Source organism: Martes martes, assembly GCF_963455335.1.
Source record: "Martes martes genome assembly, chromosome: 8".
Classification (NCBI taxonomy): Eukaryota; Metazoa; Chordata; class Mammalia; order Carnivora; family Mustelidae; genus Martes; species Martes martes.
In genome coordinates this window covers 73,372,857-73,390,869 of record NC_137895.1, presented here as the reverse complement: position 1 = coordinate 73,390,869, position 18,013 = coordinate 73,372,857, and the positions used below count along the sequence as shown (strand labels likewise).

At 37.4% G+C, this 18,013-nt stretch overlaps 1 protein-coding gene across 1 annotated transcript in view; it reads right to left on the bottom strand.

Annotated features, from left to right (window-relative positions):
* The window catches only part of FGD4 (FYVE, RhoGEF and PH domain containing 4), a 202,787-nt gene that overhangs the window by 151,399 nt on the left and 33,375 nt on the right, over nucleotides 1–18,013 (bottom strand). Inside the window, exon 2 of the mRNA XM_080811709.1 lies at nucleotides 744–839. Coding sequence (XP_080667835.1) covers nucleotides 744–839 — 96 coding nt within the window. The remainder of the gene's footprint in view (nucleotides 1–743; nucleotides 840–18,013) is intronic.

Below are 18,013 nucleotides of genomic sequence, written 5' to 3'. Positions count from 1 at the left end.
TGTTTTGTTTTCTTACCATCTTTTTCACTAAGGCATAAGATTTTTCAAACTGCAGTCTCATTCCATTAGCGGGTCTGACAGAAAATAGAGTTATGTGTGCACACAGAAAGGATAAGTTTTATTCCACACAAACATGGTGTCATACTGGGTTGTGGTTCATAAGCTTGAAAACCACTATTCAAAAGCACAGTGACTGACTGCTCTCCTTTTGAAAATAAGTAACTGATGGTAACACTATTTTTTAAAAGGTCATTGCTATCACAAAGACAGTTTAAAAGGCTGAACTGTTAAGAAGAAAATTCTCCCTCCTCTTTTAGCATGTTGGTCCAACTGATCATTAATAGGTCCAAATATCTTCAAGTCAAGAGGCAGATACGGAGCAAATCATGAGGGAGAGGGCAGGTACAGAGGGAAAAAAAAACTTTACTAATTCTAGGTATGGTGTTAGATTATATTCTAGGCACACATACAGATTTCCTCCTTTAATCCCCCCAATCGTGTAAGTATCATGGTGTGGTAGCTACACTTCACAGTTCTGCATTTTAAGTGATGACCTAATGAAGGTCATTTTCCTGTAGTCACTGGACTGACAAGTTTGGTCATTACCAACCCATGGACCAGCAGTGCCTGGTTTGGGTAGGACAGGGACTACCTTTAGGGTTATGGATAACCAGAAGGTACAATTTAGAACATCCTCCCGTCTCTAGATTTTTCCATAAATAGCATTTAAAACAATAGCTTACTTGGCACAGAACTGGAACTCGATGAGTAAGAACAGCCAGTGACTTGCTGTAAGATCTTGGGAAAGCCGACTTCTCCATGGACCTCTATTTGTGTGTCTATAAAATAAGTATAATTGTGTCTTCACTCCCTGGTCACAGAACTTTGCAAGGTTTTGACAGCAAAGATTTTATGATTCATACCGGTAAAGGACACGTTCTAAGTAATAAATCCCATCACTAGAAACTTCCTCAGAATTAAGGACAGAATTAAAATAAGTAGCAAAGACATAAACCCTAGGGCACAAATTTTTTCCCTGTGGCATCCTGACTGGCTATGCCACCCTCTCCCACCCCACCCCCGCAGGTAGGGCTGACCTGGCTTCCTAACTTTCTAGGTCGCCCTAGGATTCTTGCCTGTCCTGCCATCTAGTGGCAGCAAGGATTCACATGACCAGAGCAAGTGCAGACTCCCTGGGTTCAAGCGCCTCAGCCAATCAAGTTTTTTTTTCTCAGCCCCTGCTGAGACGGAGCCTTTCCCATGGACCCTAGTCTTCAGATGTCACCTACCTCACAAAGCCTGTCTTCATTAGGACAAACTTCACTTTCAGAGGAGCCATCAATTAAGAAGCCACTGTATTTGTTACCATTTGTTTAAATGGTAAAACACAGAGATGGGATTTTTAAAGAGACTTAAACACCCATAGAAAATGATCTCTATTCAGAAATTATCCATCTATTAGATTCAAGGCCACTGTGCTATACAGCTCTGAGGTCCCAAAGGGGCATTCACAAGCTAGCCTACATGAATGGCACTGCATGGACCTTTCGCAAACACCCAAGGGTCCTGATGAGACTCACCATACTTAATATATCTAAGTTTGATAACCTAAACTTGTCAGAATGCCCTCTTACTTCTTTCTTTGCAACAGGAGCTGTCTGGCCTTATATGCAAAGCTAAGCTCTTGAAACGCTTACTCGTTTAAAAAAAAAATCTTCAAACAAAGCCTTCCTTAATAACCCTAATTATTTTTTTTTATTTTTAATTTTTTAAATTTCTTTTCAGTGTACCAGAATTCATTGTTTATGCACCACACCCAGTGCTCCATGCAAAACGTGCCCTCCATAATACCCACCACCAGGCTCACCCAACTTCCCACCCCCCACCCCTTCAAAACCCTCAGATTGTTTTTCAGAGTCCATAGTCTCTCATAATAACCCTTATTATTAAGGGGTCAAATGGCCTCTAGCTCCCTACACCTCTTGGTCGGCTCCCACTTATATTCAAAATAGAAAAACTCTGTCGGGGGTGGGCAAGTAGGTGAAGGGGATGAAGAGGTACCAACTTTCAGTTATAAAATAAGTCATGGGGATGAAAAGTACAGCAGAGAAAATATAGTTAATAATATTGTAATGCCATTGTATGTGACAGATGGTAACTATACTTACAGTGAGCACTGAGTAATACAGAGTTGTCAAATCACTGTGCTGTGTACCAGAAATTAATATAACATTTTATGTCAACTGTACTTCAGTAATAATAGTTAAAAAGATAAGAAAAGGTCTCTGTGAGTGGTCGCCTCATGCTAAGCCCAAAAGGGATAAAGCAGCATCAGGATATGTTTCTTTTCTTTTAATCAAGTTGCCCCTTCCCGCAAAGGGAGGAAACAGCAGCCAATCCCCTTTGCGGGTTTTTTGTTTGTTTGTTTCAGTGAAAGGTACAAAAGTTCAGAGAAAGAGAAAGGAGAATCTACATTTATTAAGAACCTACCATGTGACAGACAGCAAGCTAAGACTTTTTTTTATATATAGGTTATCCCTCTCAAGAAAAAGTAAAGCAGTGGGACCACAGTCAGAAATCAATCCCCACTTTGTCAGTTACTGAGGGTATAACCTTGAAAACACATTTAAATTCTCTGAAGCCTAGTTTCCTCCCACGTAAAATGGAAATACTACATTCCGTAGTGGGTACTACCCAGCTATGCACCGTACCTGGCATGTGCTGGCTGGATTCTCTCCTTTATTGTGGCCCCGGTTATACTTTCTAACTGGAGGCAGGCGGGGAGGGGCGGCAGCTTTAGGGAGCTAAGTTGAGTCCCAAACCTTTCTGCACTTACAAAACTGCCTTCAGGCTTTTATCTATTTTTAAAAATACTTGCAGACCTATTTAGATGAAACTTAAGTTTCATTTTAAATACAAGCATATAGTCATTTCCTCATAGATGGAAAAGAAATATGCAGAAACAGAAGTGATGCATTATCGTATCTGACAATCATCAGAAAAGGCAAACCGTGGAGTAAGCTGTGAGGGCACTTAAGGCTGCCATACGGTGGATGGAAAAGTAGTTTTTCTACCAACTTTCCTACGACAGATATGCAGTGTTTACTTGTTGTTAACCACCTGACATCATGCAGACACCAAACCAAATCCGTAACAAAAAGGTCATAGTTAAAACCTTTAAAAGGAAAAAATAATAATCACAGGGCAGGGGGCACAAACTGGGAACAAGCAGATACTTCCATTTAAAACATTCTTGAAATTCCCCCAGGAAGGTTTCCGTTTGCTTTGAAGCACCTCTCAGTGTTCTGTGAACATATGCGGACTCAAATTCCACTACTGCTAGTTGTATAAATTCACAGCAAATAAATTAAGTACCTGGCAAAAGGAGATCAAAAAGAACCAGAGAAATAGATGAATCAAGGGAAATATTATTACTGAACTCATTAAGTAAAAGTCTCTTAAGCTCTGAGGCATTTTTCTTCACCTTGTTAGCTTCTAAGATTGAAGAAATCATTTGAGAACTTTTATTACAAGCCTGGAGATACATAAGGAGCCATGAAAGCCTTCATCTGACAAGGGCTTAATTAAATACAACAGTAAATTTTGCATTTACATCAGTTTTAGTTGCTTGAATAGTGCTTATGTTCCCCCCCTCCCATATGTTCCTGATTCAAATTAGGACTGATATTTCAAAGGAAAAAAATTTTTTTTCTAACTGGGTATTCTATTATCATACAAAAACTTAGAAAAATCCATATTAACTTCAGTCATGATGAATAAATGTTGGACCCTCAGACACAGGAATAACACACATTATATATGGATTAGATGTTTCAAGTAGGGTTTCTATAAATACAACTCCATTAAAAATTCACTAGTAATCTACTGGAAAAAATGGGATACTTACATTCTTTATCTCAGTTAATAGCATTTTTAAAATCCCTAGTTATTCAATAGAAACAGTATGTAGAAAGCCCATGAATTTTTAAGACACCTGGGCTGAAATACTCAATCTATAATACATATTGTAACTGTGATCTTGGGCAAGGTATTCCATTTCTCTGAATCTCAGTTTTGCTGTCTATAGAATAACAGTATCTATTTCAGGGGAGTAATGTTAACTTATCACGGAAAATATACAAAGGACACCATAAGGTCTACAGCGCCTAGGAAGAATCTAAGTAGATCCTCTGATCACCGACTCTTCTTTGCCTTAGTTTTTCAGCATCTTTCTCTAAACCAATCTTCTTGAGTTTTTTTTCATACAACCCATTAAAACTTCTGCTTTTGCACCCCAGAACATGAGCATTTATAAATTATACATGTATGACTACACTAATACATTACAGAATATACAAAAATAGAACTTTTAATAAGAGGATATAAAGATAAAATGAAAAGCAGTTTTAAATACTGGATTCATAATATTACTTAATATTTCAAAGCACAATAAAGCTTAAACCAAGCTCATACTTCACACTCGACAAACACCCAGATGTCAAAGAATCTTTTTTTTTTTTAAGATTTTATTTATTTATTTAACAGAGAGAGATCACCAGTAGGAAGAGAGGCAGGCAGGGGGTGGCGGTGGGGGGAGCAGGCTCCCCGACGAGCAGAGAGCCCGATGCGGGGCTCCATCCCAGGACCCTGAGATCATGACCCGAGCGGAAGGCAGAGGCCCAACCCACTGAGCCACCCAGGCACCGCAATCTTTGTGATAATTCTGATTTTAGTTTTTTGGTCACCTTCTCGTCCTATCAGATTAAACCTTGTTTTTGCATCATAATGTGACTCAGAGCTACAGGGAAGTGTAAGCTCTACCATTTACTTATTGTTCACTTGCATTTTACTGTTAGGCTTATCTTCAAACTGTGGTTTCCTTAAGAGTATTTCTGCACTCTTGTATCATTCTGTAAGAGTTTAAAGCTAGCCAACAAATTGTGTAAATCCACCGAACCGAGTACATACAAACGGCAACGTTTAGCAAAATACTAAAAGCAAAGACTAAAAAGCCCTGCCATCCCCTCTGAGTCACAGAGTTGCGATTCTCCTTTCAGGAAGCCTTACCTAACACATGGGATGCGACAATGTAACATTCACACAAGGAAGTCACCATCAACAGACGTAATAACTAAGATGATTTTTCAACATATATAATTCCTGGTAAGGATTTTTTTTAAATAACCAAAAGTGTGAAAATTTTCTCCCAACACCTGAATTGTCTTAGGTACCTCCAAGTATACACACACCCTGCACCGCACTTGGCCTTCAACGTTTGATACAGCTCCTCCAGTCTATGTTCTACACGGTTTAAAACTGTTACCCTTCTAAATTATAAGTCTAATCATGGTACCCACTCCCTTCTCAGATATCCTCAATGGCACTACAACTCCTTACAGGGTAAATCCAAACCCTTTAAGCCTTGCATAAAAAGCCCAAGATATGGATAAGGATATGATCTATATCCAGCTTTATCTCTTACCAATGCCCACACCACGCCTTAGTCTGGAGCCCTACCACATTGTTAGATGGTTCTAACATACGGTCTTGCATACCTTCACTCATTCAGCAAGCATTTATTGGCTACCTATTATATACCAGGCATTGAGGAAAATAAGGAAGACCCAGTCATTCATTGCCTGCAAATGCCCAGACTCACAGCACAATTATCAAATAAATAAGATTACAGCATAATGTGAAAAATACTCTAACAGAGACTTAGATTTACTTGCCAAGAACAAACACCAGACCAGACCACTGGCTATACAGTAATTGTCTGGGTTATAGAGCACTTGAAATTCATGATGCTCTTTGCAAAACATGTTCTTGTGAATAAAATATTGATTTACCAACAAGTTCAGTGTTACAACACATAGGGGACTCTTATTACAAAAATATAACTATTATACCTATTAGAAAAAGAATGAAAGAAAGAAAATCACAGCCACAAGCAAAGAAGGCCACAAAAAATGGGCTGTTTGTGTTTTTCCCATTAATTTGCATTCATATGTACTTACACAGATTTCACCGTGAATTCAGTTCATACTCCTAAACAGATAAATGGCAAGAAGTGATAAAGGTTAAAAGAAATTTTGAGTTAAAAAAAAATTTTAATGAGGAAATGCTATTCATTATCTAACAGGAAGGAAAGCAATCCTGTCCTTACTGAATTTAATTATTAATCAATTGATAATTAAGTTTTAAAAGCGGAAGTCTTCACCCCAGCTCCTGGGAGCAGAGATGGACGACTGAAGCACTGGATACTCTCCAAGGTCCCTTTAAGCTCTAGGACTTTGGTTTCCACTGAAATTTGCATTCTAATCCATATATGCTGTATGTTCTGGGCACAAATAACAATGTAGTGCTTTTAATAATGTGTAATAAGCTGACCGTTTTAATGAAAACAGCCCATCCCACACACATGTACATATACTCACACATAAACACATACCCACAAAACACAACCCTGGAGCGCTGGGTCCCCTGAATCTATCCTTGAAGCACACCTAATGCTCTAACAGTACATTTTTTTCCATATTTGACAAACCAAGCATAGGCTGTTTTCTTACAAAAGATCCTAGCAATTAGATACTAGAAATTTCACCCCACACTCTACCAACACTACAATATATTTATAATGCATACTTGTGGCACGTGCTGGATAGACGAATTTTGAAATGAGGACAGTTGTAAATGGTAAAAAAAAATTATCTTATTACTACAATTCCCCATCTTAAGAGGAGTTGGACATCTTTTAAGCATTATTATTTCAGCTGCAATAATCCTGAATTAAGTTAATGGACAAAAATAACCCTAGATACACTTAGGCTAAAATACAAAATGTTTGGGGCACCTGGGTGGCTCAGTCAGTTAAGCGTCTGCCTGCAGCTCAGATCATGATCCCACCCTGCATTGGGCTCTTTCCTCAGTGGGCAGTCTGCTTCTTCCTTTGCCCCTCACCCCACTTGTGCACTCTCTCACTCTCTGTCTCTTTAATAAAAAAATAAAATGTTAATAAATAAATAAATAAATAAAAGTTTTAAAATGTTAAAAAAATACAAAATGTTTCACAATGATTTTCCTTCATATAACTGATTTCTAGGGTGCCTGGGTGGCTCAGTTGGTTAAGTGTCTGCCTTAGGCTCAGTTCATGATCTTGGGATCCTGGAATTGAGTCCCACATGGGGCCCCCTGCTCAGTAGGGAGCCTGCTTCTCCCTCTCACTCTCCCTCTGTCCTTCCTTCCCTCTCTCCCTCTCAAATAAATAAAATCCTTAAAAAAATAATTCTGATTTCTAGTTAAAAGAAAAACAAGAAACTAAATAATGTTGAAATAGAATACTCAGACAATTTTTTTTAATAATTTTATTTATTTATTTGACAGAGGAAAGATCACAAGTAGGCAGAGAGGCAGGCAGAGAGAGAGGAGGAAGCAGGCTCCCTGCTGAGCAGAGAGCCCGATGTGGGGCTCGATCCCAGGACCCTGAGATCATGACCTGAGCCGAAGGCAGAGGCTTTAACCCACTGAGCCACCCAGGTGCCCTCAGACAATTTTTTTTGATAGAAACTATATTTTCCTATAAGTAACATTCTAGTGACCTAATGCAGAATACATAAAAAGTTGAGATAGAAACTCTATTTTGCTTCTTACAATCTAAAGATTTCCAGATGATTTAATTCCTTCAAGTACATGCCAGCTCATTACAGAAGTCACACAGGTTATGCCAGCTCAAGCTCTCCCATTTCCATTCTGTCCCAAGTATCATCCTGAAAATGCAGAGACAATAAACATTAAACGAACATTAAAAAAAAAAAATGCAAAAAGCAGCCCAGTGCATTAGGTGACTGTAGACCTTTGTGTCTGAAATACAAAAGGGGAGGTGGAAACCTCAGACCATTCAAAACAGAAAATGTCAGATTTTATGCTCAGATATCCATTTTTATAATTTATTTTATTTTATTTTTTTTTAGACTTCTGTTTTTAAAGGACTGTATCCTTTTATGGAAAAATAACTACTGGACTTCTTCAGAACATATGGTACTCTAATTTTCTTTCACATTTATCAATTTGTTCAGTATTTGATTAATCCTTTCTGAATTAAATACATTCAAGATCAAAAGAGTATGACCTGAACTTTGAGGTTTGGGTTGAAACAGACCCAAAACTAAATTACTGAAAATAACAATATCAATGTCATCAATAAGGTTATAATCTTCCCACCAGTTCCTTTGCCCCTTGAACCAACTTTTGAGCTTTGAGCGGAATACATTCTCCTAAAAGTAGCAATTCTAGGAAAACCAACGGGCATTATTTCTCTACTATATTACCGTCATCCAAGTCACTAAATAGCAATCATTCAGGGGGCATGAAAACAGGAAAAGAAAAATAGGTCAGAATGGCTGTTCATGCACTGTCCCCTGACAACACATTCACAATTCCTGTTCTCCTGAAGCCAATAGTTTTAATGTCATGAACACATTTTGATCACACCCAGAAAGTATAATTAAAATGAAAATACTAACATAATGTAGTTCTTGAATTTCAGCCAATTTTAGATACCATTTAATAGCTATAAGAGAGCCATAATATTTGCCAGTAATTTTAATCAAATTATACTTAAACACTTATCATAGTATTTTAGCAAAAACACCAGCTAGAAATAAGAGTCCCAAACTATTAATGACAGTAATGCTCACACAGCATTTCCATAAGAAAACTGATCTGCAAAGGGAAAAGTACTTGTCCTTAAAATTATTAATTCCTTTGTTTTCTCAATCATTAGGCTACATTATGGCAATGACAACAATTCTTTTTTCTTTTTAAATAGTCACAAAAGAGAACAACACAATCACAAAATCTCCATCTGTAAGTCTGTGACTATCAGTTGTTACTTGTTCCCAGTATAACTTTATGAATCAAGGAGCAAATGTTTTCATACTGAAAAGTTCTTAAAATGACAAAGGACCAAGGATCCTTATTCAGGATGTAGAAATTTTACTAGCTCATGCTGCCTCCTAGAGGCCAAAGTACATAAGAATACTACATTCATCTCAATTGCCTAGTTTCAACAAACATCACAAAACCTCAAGTTCAAGTGTTGACAATCACCAAACAAAACATGCCCTGCTTATTTTTTACTTTAAGCGATTCTTTCTCATTTCTGTATAAACATATACTTGCATTTAAAAAAAAAAAAAAAAACCTGAAATGGTGGGGCACCTGGGTGGTAGAATTAGCTAAGCGTTCAACTCTTGGTTTCGGCTCAGGTCTCAATCTCAGGCTTTTGAGATCAAGCCCAGCATTGGGCTCTGTGCTCAGCTCAGAGCTGGCTTGAGACTCTCTCTCCCTCTCCCCCTCCCCCTGCTTATGCTCTCTCTAAAATAAATATATCTTAAAACAAAACAAAACTGAAATGGTTAGGTAAAAATGTCTACTGTAAATGACCCAACCCTCAAGAGATCAAGCGAATGACCTAAATATTCTGCTGTCAATCACAAATATGGTGTATGAGGGGTGCCTGGGTGGCTCAGTGTGTTAAGCCTCTGCCTCCAGCTCAGGTCATGATCTCAGGGTCTTGGGATAGAGTCCTGCATTGGGCTCTCTGCTCAGCAGGGAGCCTGTTTCCCCCCCACCCCATCCCCAACTGCCTCTCTGCCTACTTGTGATTTCTCTGTCAAATAAATAAATAAAATCTTTTAAAAATATATGGCATAGAGTAAATACAAACGTTGAAAATGTATGCTGTAAGTTTAAATACAGTGACCTGACAGTTCATCATTAAATACCAAAAAAGACTACACTGCTATATTTAATAGAGCCATATACCTAAGAAAGGTAAGCTATAAAGTAAAATTTTATCTAAAAGTATCATGTTGTATTAAACAAAATGATTAAGTTGTTTCTCACCACAGCAAACATACTGAGAAGGAACACATGTGCAAGCAACTGTTGTAAAATCCTTGTTCAGGATATTACTGACAAACAATCTGTAGAAAACACTAGATGAATAAAATGTCTTAATTCAAGGAAGTCAAGAACAATGCAATCTTCCTCCCTGCTCTTTGGCTACATGCTGCTTCCTTGTGTTCAAGTAATAAAAGATCTGGTAAGTGGGAAGTTTCGAAGCATTCACACGGGGGCAATTCTGTAGCAGAATTACCCTGGGGATAAACATTCTCTCTACGGCAAAGAGCCATTCCAAGTAGGTCAGAACACTCCCAAACGATATTTAGGATCACCAGAACCTTCAAAAAAGACTTTAATACTGCCACATCACCCAAAAGGTGGAAAAATACAAAGAATCACAAGATACATTGTTAGAAACAAGAACATTAAAGATGATAAAAAGAGGAACTGTTTAAAGATTTAAATTTTCTAAGATTCTGAATTGAAGTCTAGTCAACTTAAGATATTTAGCAGCAAAATATTTGGTCAAAAGCATGCTTATGATCCTATTGAGTTAAATAAAAGAAAATAATATCTAATGACTAGGATAGAAATACAGACTGCATGGAAACCAAAACTTATTTAAAACAACAAGCATTTGGTATAGATTTAGAGGCTGGGATATCACATTGATATTTGTTTTAAAACATTAGTGAAAAGGGGCACTCCTGGGTGGCTCAGCCAGTTAAATTTCTGCATGGGCTCAGGTCATGATCCTGGGGTCCTGGGATCAAGCCCAGCCTGCACTGGGCTCCCTGCTCAGTGGTGAGTCTGCTTCTCCCTCTGACCCTCCCCCACTCTTGCTCTCTAATAAATAAATAAATAAATCTTTAAAAAAAAAAAAGGTAAAAATAAAAAGACTAGAGATTAATGGAAAGGCAAAAGTCAGTTTTTGTTTTTTGTTTTTTTTTTTTTAGTCAAAGATTTTATCTAATATCAACCAGAGCATAGGGGCATCTTGTGGAGGATGTTAGAAAAGCAAACAGTCCATATAGAAAACCCTAACTTCTCTGGGACTCTTATATCAACACTGTGAAGCTCTTGCCACTGTTTTCCTCATTTCTTCAACAATTTCTGGCTGTGTGGGCACTCCAGATAGTGAGACAGAAAACTAACTTTAAAAGCTAGAGCATATTTTTCCTTCTATGATTCAAAAGAAATCTAAGACCTTACAGTTGAGAAAACCATAACGACAATCCTAAATAGATGACTGGCCTAAAAATGCTAAATCCTCACAACTGACTCCTCTTTCTGTTCTTATGCCTAGATGGGACATCTAATTTACATTAAAATAAATCATTTGGGGGGGGGGTGACAAGTATCTAAGAACATGTTTAAAAAGAGGTAAATTATCCTAAGGATGGAGTGGCTTCTCACAGACTCAAAATGCAGGTCTGCAACTCAGCCTCAAGAATGACTAGAACTGGGAACTGGAAGACCACTGAAAACCATGGGAATGTCTGCTTCTTGCCTCCAAGTTGCATTTCATTAACTGTTTTCTGTGCTCAAAACCTCTGTTACTCAGTTCCCCTGGGCTATTACACATAAGCCCCAATTTCACATAGTAACAGGATTTCCTCAGTTCAAGTTTCACATTCCTACAAGGATATATTTTTTAATTTAAATTCCAGTTAAAAAAATAATAAAAATAAAATACATTCTAGTTAACACACTGTGTAATATCGGTCCTAGAAGAATATTTGGATTGGCCCAGCTCAGAAGTCATCTGGGCCCAATCAAATAGGGTGCCGGGAAGCCCATCTCCTGATAAATTCTTCTAGCTTTTGTACATCTGAAAATGTCTAAAATGTTTTTATTTCACCTTTAGTTTTGAAAGATATTTTTGGTGATAAAGAATTCTAGGGGTTTTTTTGTTTGTTTGTTTTGATTTGAGTACTTTAAAGATGTTGCTCTTTTGTTTTCTCACCTGCATTTTCAGACAAAATCTGCTGCAAAGACTTTTGCCTTTATTCCTCTCTATGTATGGTATCATTTCCCCACTGGATGCCATTTTTATTTCATTTTATTTTTTTAAGTTTAAGTAGGCTCCACTCCCATGTAACATGGGGCTTGAACTCATGGCCCTGAGATAAAAATTGCATACTCTACCTACTGATCCAGCCAGGTGGCCCACTCTGGTTGCTTTTAAGATGTTCTCTTCATCAAGGATTTCAAGTAAGGTGATTATGATGTGCTTCTGTGTAACTTAGTGTTTGGAGTTTACTGAGCTTCTTCGATGTATGGATTTATTGTTTCCATCAAGTCTGGTAATTTTTTTGGCTATTCCTTCAAAATTATTTTCTGTCTCCTACCCCTTTCAAAGATTACAAGTAAATTATATCAGGCCACTTAACGCTGTCCATGATTCACTTACCTTCTTTTCACTTTTTCTCAGTCTTGTCCCCCACCCTCATTTTATTTCAGAGAATGTCTATTATGCTCAAAAGTTTCTAGTCTTTCAGAGGCGTGTGGGTAGCTCAGTCAGTTAGGCGTCTGCCTTCAGTTAAGCATCAGTCTTCAGCTCAGGTCGTGATTCCACGGTCCTGGGACAGGGCCTCGTGTGGGGCTCCTTGTTCAGTCTCCATTGCCCTCTGCCCCCCTCTCCACCATGCTCTTTCTTGCATGCATGTGCACTCTCTCTCTCTCAAATAAATAAAATCTTTTTTAAAAAGTTCTTTGGTCTTTTCTTCTGCAATGTCTAATCTGCCATTAATCCCAGCTGGTGTGTTTTTTCATCTCATATTATAGTTTCCATCTTTCAAAGTTCGATTTTGGTCTTTTTTCCAACTCCCAGGTCTGTTTTTCATTTGTTTTGCCTTTTTTTCAACATGTAATACATGTATAGTAACCTGTTTTAATGTCTTCTGATCGTTACAATGTCTGTTAGTTCTGGATTGGTTTCAAATGATTTTCCTCCTTATTAAGGATTATGTTCCTGTTTCTTTGCATGTCTAGTAATCTTTGATTAAATGCCAGACACTGCTAATGTTATTCTTCTGGATACTGGATATTTTTATACTACTAAAAATATTCTTAAGTTTTGTTCCAAGAGGCAGTTAGAAATTACATGAAAACTATCTGTGCCTCTCAGGGCTTGCTTTTATGATGTGTTAGGTAGGTCCAAGGCATTGCTCAGCCTAGGACAACTTATTCTGCACTATGAAGGCAAAAATCTTTCTGAGTATTCTCCCCAAGGTCCCATGACTCAGAAAAAGTACTATTCCCTTTGAGCACTGGGCACTGTTTCCTATAATCTATATCAGTGGTTTATCATGGCCTTTGGGTAGTTTCCTTATACGTAAACAATGATCAGTATTCTATAGGAGGTCTCCCCTACAGATCTCTAGAGATTTCCCTTTGCAGCTCTCTTCGCTCTGGTACTCTGTCCTACAAATCCTAACCATAATGGTCTCTCTAATTTCTCAGCTCAGAGAATCCTCTGTGCTCCTCCTGAGATCTTTGCCTTCCCTGAGCTGTGGACTAGAAACACTCTCAAAGCAATAAAACTTGGGAAACCTTAGGACTTGCCTCATCTATTTCCCATCTCCCGGGGATAACACTTCTCAAGATCATTGTTCCTTGTTACCTTATGCCACGTCTTTTGTCTGTTTTGTTTGTTGGTTGGTTGGTTGCTTATTTTTGTTTGGTTTTAGATGAGAGGACAAATTCAGTTATCCCATCTTAGGCAGAAGTGTAAGATCAAATCTATCCATTTGAAGATGGAAAGAAGAAACAATTCAGAGACTGACTGGCAGATACCCCCAAAAGCATCTACACTGCAAGGATTCTATAATAAAGAATACTCAGGAGCATACGGAATTTATCACATCATAACAGTCACACTTGACATTTCTGGTTTTTTAAAATAAATATTTATTAATTGTCTAATATGTTCCAGACGATCAAGATATGTAAGTGAAGAACATGTGATTTCTGTCCTCCTGCAGCTTATAATTCTGTAGAGAAGACAGACGAAACAAACATTTTGAGTAATCTGAGATAAAGAGTGAGAGATGACCATTTAGTGTAGAGTCCTGAAATGAATCAAACCTCAGAAATCAAAATAAGTAGTAAATGTAGGCTTATGGGAAGGGGCAAAATGGGTGAAGGGAAGTGGGAGGTAAAGGCTTCCAGCTATGGAATGAAGAAGTCACAGGAATGGAAAGTACAGCACAGGGAATATAGTCAATGATATTGTAACAGTATCATATGGAGACAGATACTAACTACATTTGTGGTGAGCATAGCAAAACGTACAGACTTTTTGAATCACTATGTTATATGCCTGAAATGGATTTAACACTGTATACCAACTACACTTCAATTTTAAAAAAAGTAAGTATAAGGTGCATTGAAGAGTTAAGAAATCTTGTCAGAATAGAAATTTCAAAGCTTAGTTTTAGAAATACCTTACTTTAAACTTTAAATGAAATAACCAGTAATTGTCTTATTTCATCATTTACTAAATGATAAAAATAAAAATAAATTCTGGTAGCCATTTGCAATGACATAGATGGAAGCAGAGGGTTTTATGCTAAGCAAAGTAAGTCAATCAGAGAAAGACAGTTATATAATCTCACTGATACATGGAATTTAAGAAACAAGGCAGAGGATCACAGGGTAAGAGAGCGGAAAAATGAAACAAGACAAAACCAGAGAGGGAGACAAACCATAAGAGACTCAATCTCAGGAAACAAACTGAGGGTTGCTGGAGAAGAGGAGGGTGGGAGGACAGGGTGGCTGGGTAATGGACATTGGGGAGGGTATGTGTTGTGGGGAGCGCTGTGTGTTTTGTAAGACTGATGAATCACAGACCCGTACCCCTGAAACAAATAATATATGTTAACAAAAAAGAAATTATGTTAAGTACCTGAAAAGTTTCCCCCTTCACATTTACATAGACCATAATGTCCAATAAATCGTTAAATTATTAATTTGACTCACCATACTTCCTTTTTTTTTTTTAAGAACTTTTATTTATTTGAGAGAGAGAGAGAGAGAGCAAGAGAGAGCATGAGTAGGGAGAGGGAGAAGCAGGACCCCCACAAAGCAGGGAGCCCAACTTGGGGCTCAATCTCATGATCTGGGCTGAAAAGGCAGATGCTCAACTGACTGAGCCACCCAGGTTCCCCCACACTTTCTCTTTTAAAATAAATACGATAACAATAAAATTCAACACAGAATTTTAGTTATAAATTGTTCTTACTTTTAAGAAAAGTACACTATTCTCTGAATAGCTTTTTTTTTTTTTTTAAGATTTTATTCATTTGACAGACAGAGATCACAAGTAGGCAGAGAGGCAGGCAGAGAGAGGAGGAAGCAGGCTCCATGCTGAGCAGAGAGCCCGATGCATGGCTTGATCCCAAGACCCTGGGATCATGACCTGAGCCAAAGGCAGAGGCTTTAACCCACTGAGCCACCCAGGTGCCCCTGAATATCTTTACTTTTTATTTTCCTCTCAGGCTTTATCTGCTTGAATGTCTGTATCTTAGATGACCAAAAAGCTGCCAACTCTGTCCTCCTGACTTGAGATATACTATCCAACTCACTGTAAGTTTCAAATTAATGGAATCTAAATTGACACAGAAACTCTAATACTGCTAATAGCACTCAAACACAATGTACATTAAAATTTTACAATAAAAGCATCAGCAGAAAATAAAGTCAGTCTCTACAATTCACCATGCATACCCATGAGCTAGCTAGGTATTACACAGATACAGTCCTGAAGGAAGACAAGCACACAGGAGTAAATACATTTGAGTTGGGAGGGGGGAGACACAAGGATTCAAAATATCAATCCACTATGATGAGTGCTGTGAAATGTGTAAACCTGGCAATTCACAGACCTGTACACCTGGGGATAAAAATACATTATATGTTTATTAAAAATTTTAAAAATTAAAAAAAAATCAATCCAAAGGAGAATATAGACAAAATCTGGAATTTTATAATATTATGATTTTATGACTTTCTAATTTCATCCACAAAGCTGCCTTTAACAGGAAATTTCCATATCTGAGACTACATTTAGGGCTTATGCTACTTGTCCTAACAGCACTCTATACTCCTGATGAGTGTAGTAGTTCTAGCAATTTTCTGATAACATTTTCAGAAAAAGTAAATGTTATTGCTCAGATACATTCACTTAGATAATATAAAGGTCAGTTTTTTCTTTCTGTGTCTTAAGATCAGAATATGCTTTTTTATTATGAAACAATTGAGTGATTTGGCAATTCCTGATTATTTAATTCAACAAACTAACTAGACAAACCTTAAGGACTGTGCTGACATTTTATGTGGTACACTGGGTTAAATTTCATGATGAACTTCAAAGTGAAGACAGGCACATAAGATTACTTCGGCTTGCCTCTATGTAACTAAACACATTAAAAATATTTTCTTTTAACAAAAGAAAATTTTTGTTAAAAATTTCTTTTTAACAAAAGAAAAATATTTTATTTTTAACAAAAAGTTGCTATGAAATCCTTTACTATGGAATAAAGTCGTTGAGTATAGACTAACCTGACAATTAGAAGTACTTCTTTCAATGAACAAAGTAGACTGTTCATTTCCACCCTCTGCTTTTTGGGCAACTTAAGTTTCTACATTTCAAAGTATGTGACATTTATGCTTTAATAAGGTAAAATGCAAAGACAGCTGCACAGAGTACATATACTCATTCCATCAAGTCATTCCCACATGATCCTTTACATTGTGATTATGTTAAAAGGAGAAAAGAATATAGATACTACACAGTTCTGCTCCTGGAACACGGTAGAACTAGTCTCTCACTTCCCATTACCAATGTACCTATTTCTCCTCAATGCTACCCAGTGCTTGTCAGTGCTAATTCAGCAACTGGCTGACAGGCTGGAAAATAAACAAAGTTTATAGTCCTTTCATAATTTACCTTTAGTAGGTTCTTTTTATTAAAGACAAACATTCATAATAATAAAGTCTACTCTCTCCCTGGTGGCAACAGTCTGTTATGAAGAAAAATGGGGAACTATTTTTAATTTATGCCACTTAAAGTATTTTTAGAATTCAAGTCCAAAATTCCTACTATAAAAGTAATTGAGGGAAGCCTGGCTAGCTTGTCAGTATAGCACGTGACTCTTGATCTCAGGGTTGTGAGTTTGAGTCCCATGTTGGGTGCAGAAACTACCTAAAAATAAATCTTTAAAAAAAAATTTTTAGTGTAACTCATTTGCTCAGCAAATATTTATTCAACATTATATAGCATACATTATTCTAAGTATTGGGTATGCAGTAGTAAATACAACAGATGTAATCCTGCCCTCCTGGATCTTTTTTTTTTTTTAATTAACATATAATGTATTATTTGCTTCAGGGGTATAGGTCTATGAATCGTCACTCCTGGATCTTATTGTTTAGAGAACAAGGGAGAGGATAAGCATATAAACAAATACATAAAAAGTAAAAGTGTGCTAATATCATAGGAAAATCAACAGTTTTTGAAGATACCATTTGTTATCATTTGAAATAATGACCCCAAATCAGGCTCTTTTTTTTTTTTTTTTAGGATTTTATTTATTTATTTGAAAGACAGAGATCACAAGTAGGCAGAGAGGCAGGCAGAGAGAGAGAGGAGGAAGCAGGCTCCCTGCTGAGCAGAGAGCCCGATGCGGGGCTGGATCCCAAGACCCTGGGATCATGACCCGAGCCGAAGGCAGAGGCTTTAACCCACTGAGCCACCCAGGCGCCCCCCAAATCAGGCTCTTTGCAAGCAAATTGGGCAAGCTGATTAATCAGTCTGAACTCCATTTAGCTTCTACATAGGATGAGCATAGAACTTATTAGCCAAACCAGGACACTTATCCAGGACTAATGCTAAACAGGAAGAGATGCCAGTACAGAAACCACAGGAGTTCCCAGAAAGACATATTATACCAAAAATGGGGATACCAATATCTACCTCCTTACTGTAAATACTTTACAAGGTGTATCAGAGGATTTATCACATAAAAAGGCACCTACTTTTATCATAATTGGATATAGTTCTGTACTTTCCAGAGATCTGGAATATATCCTTCCCAACTCCTAT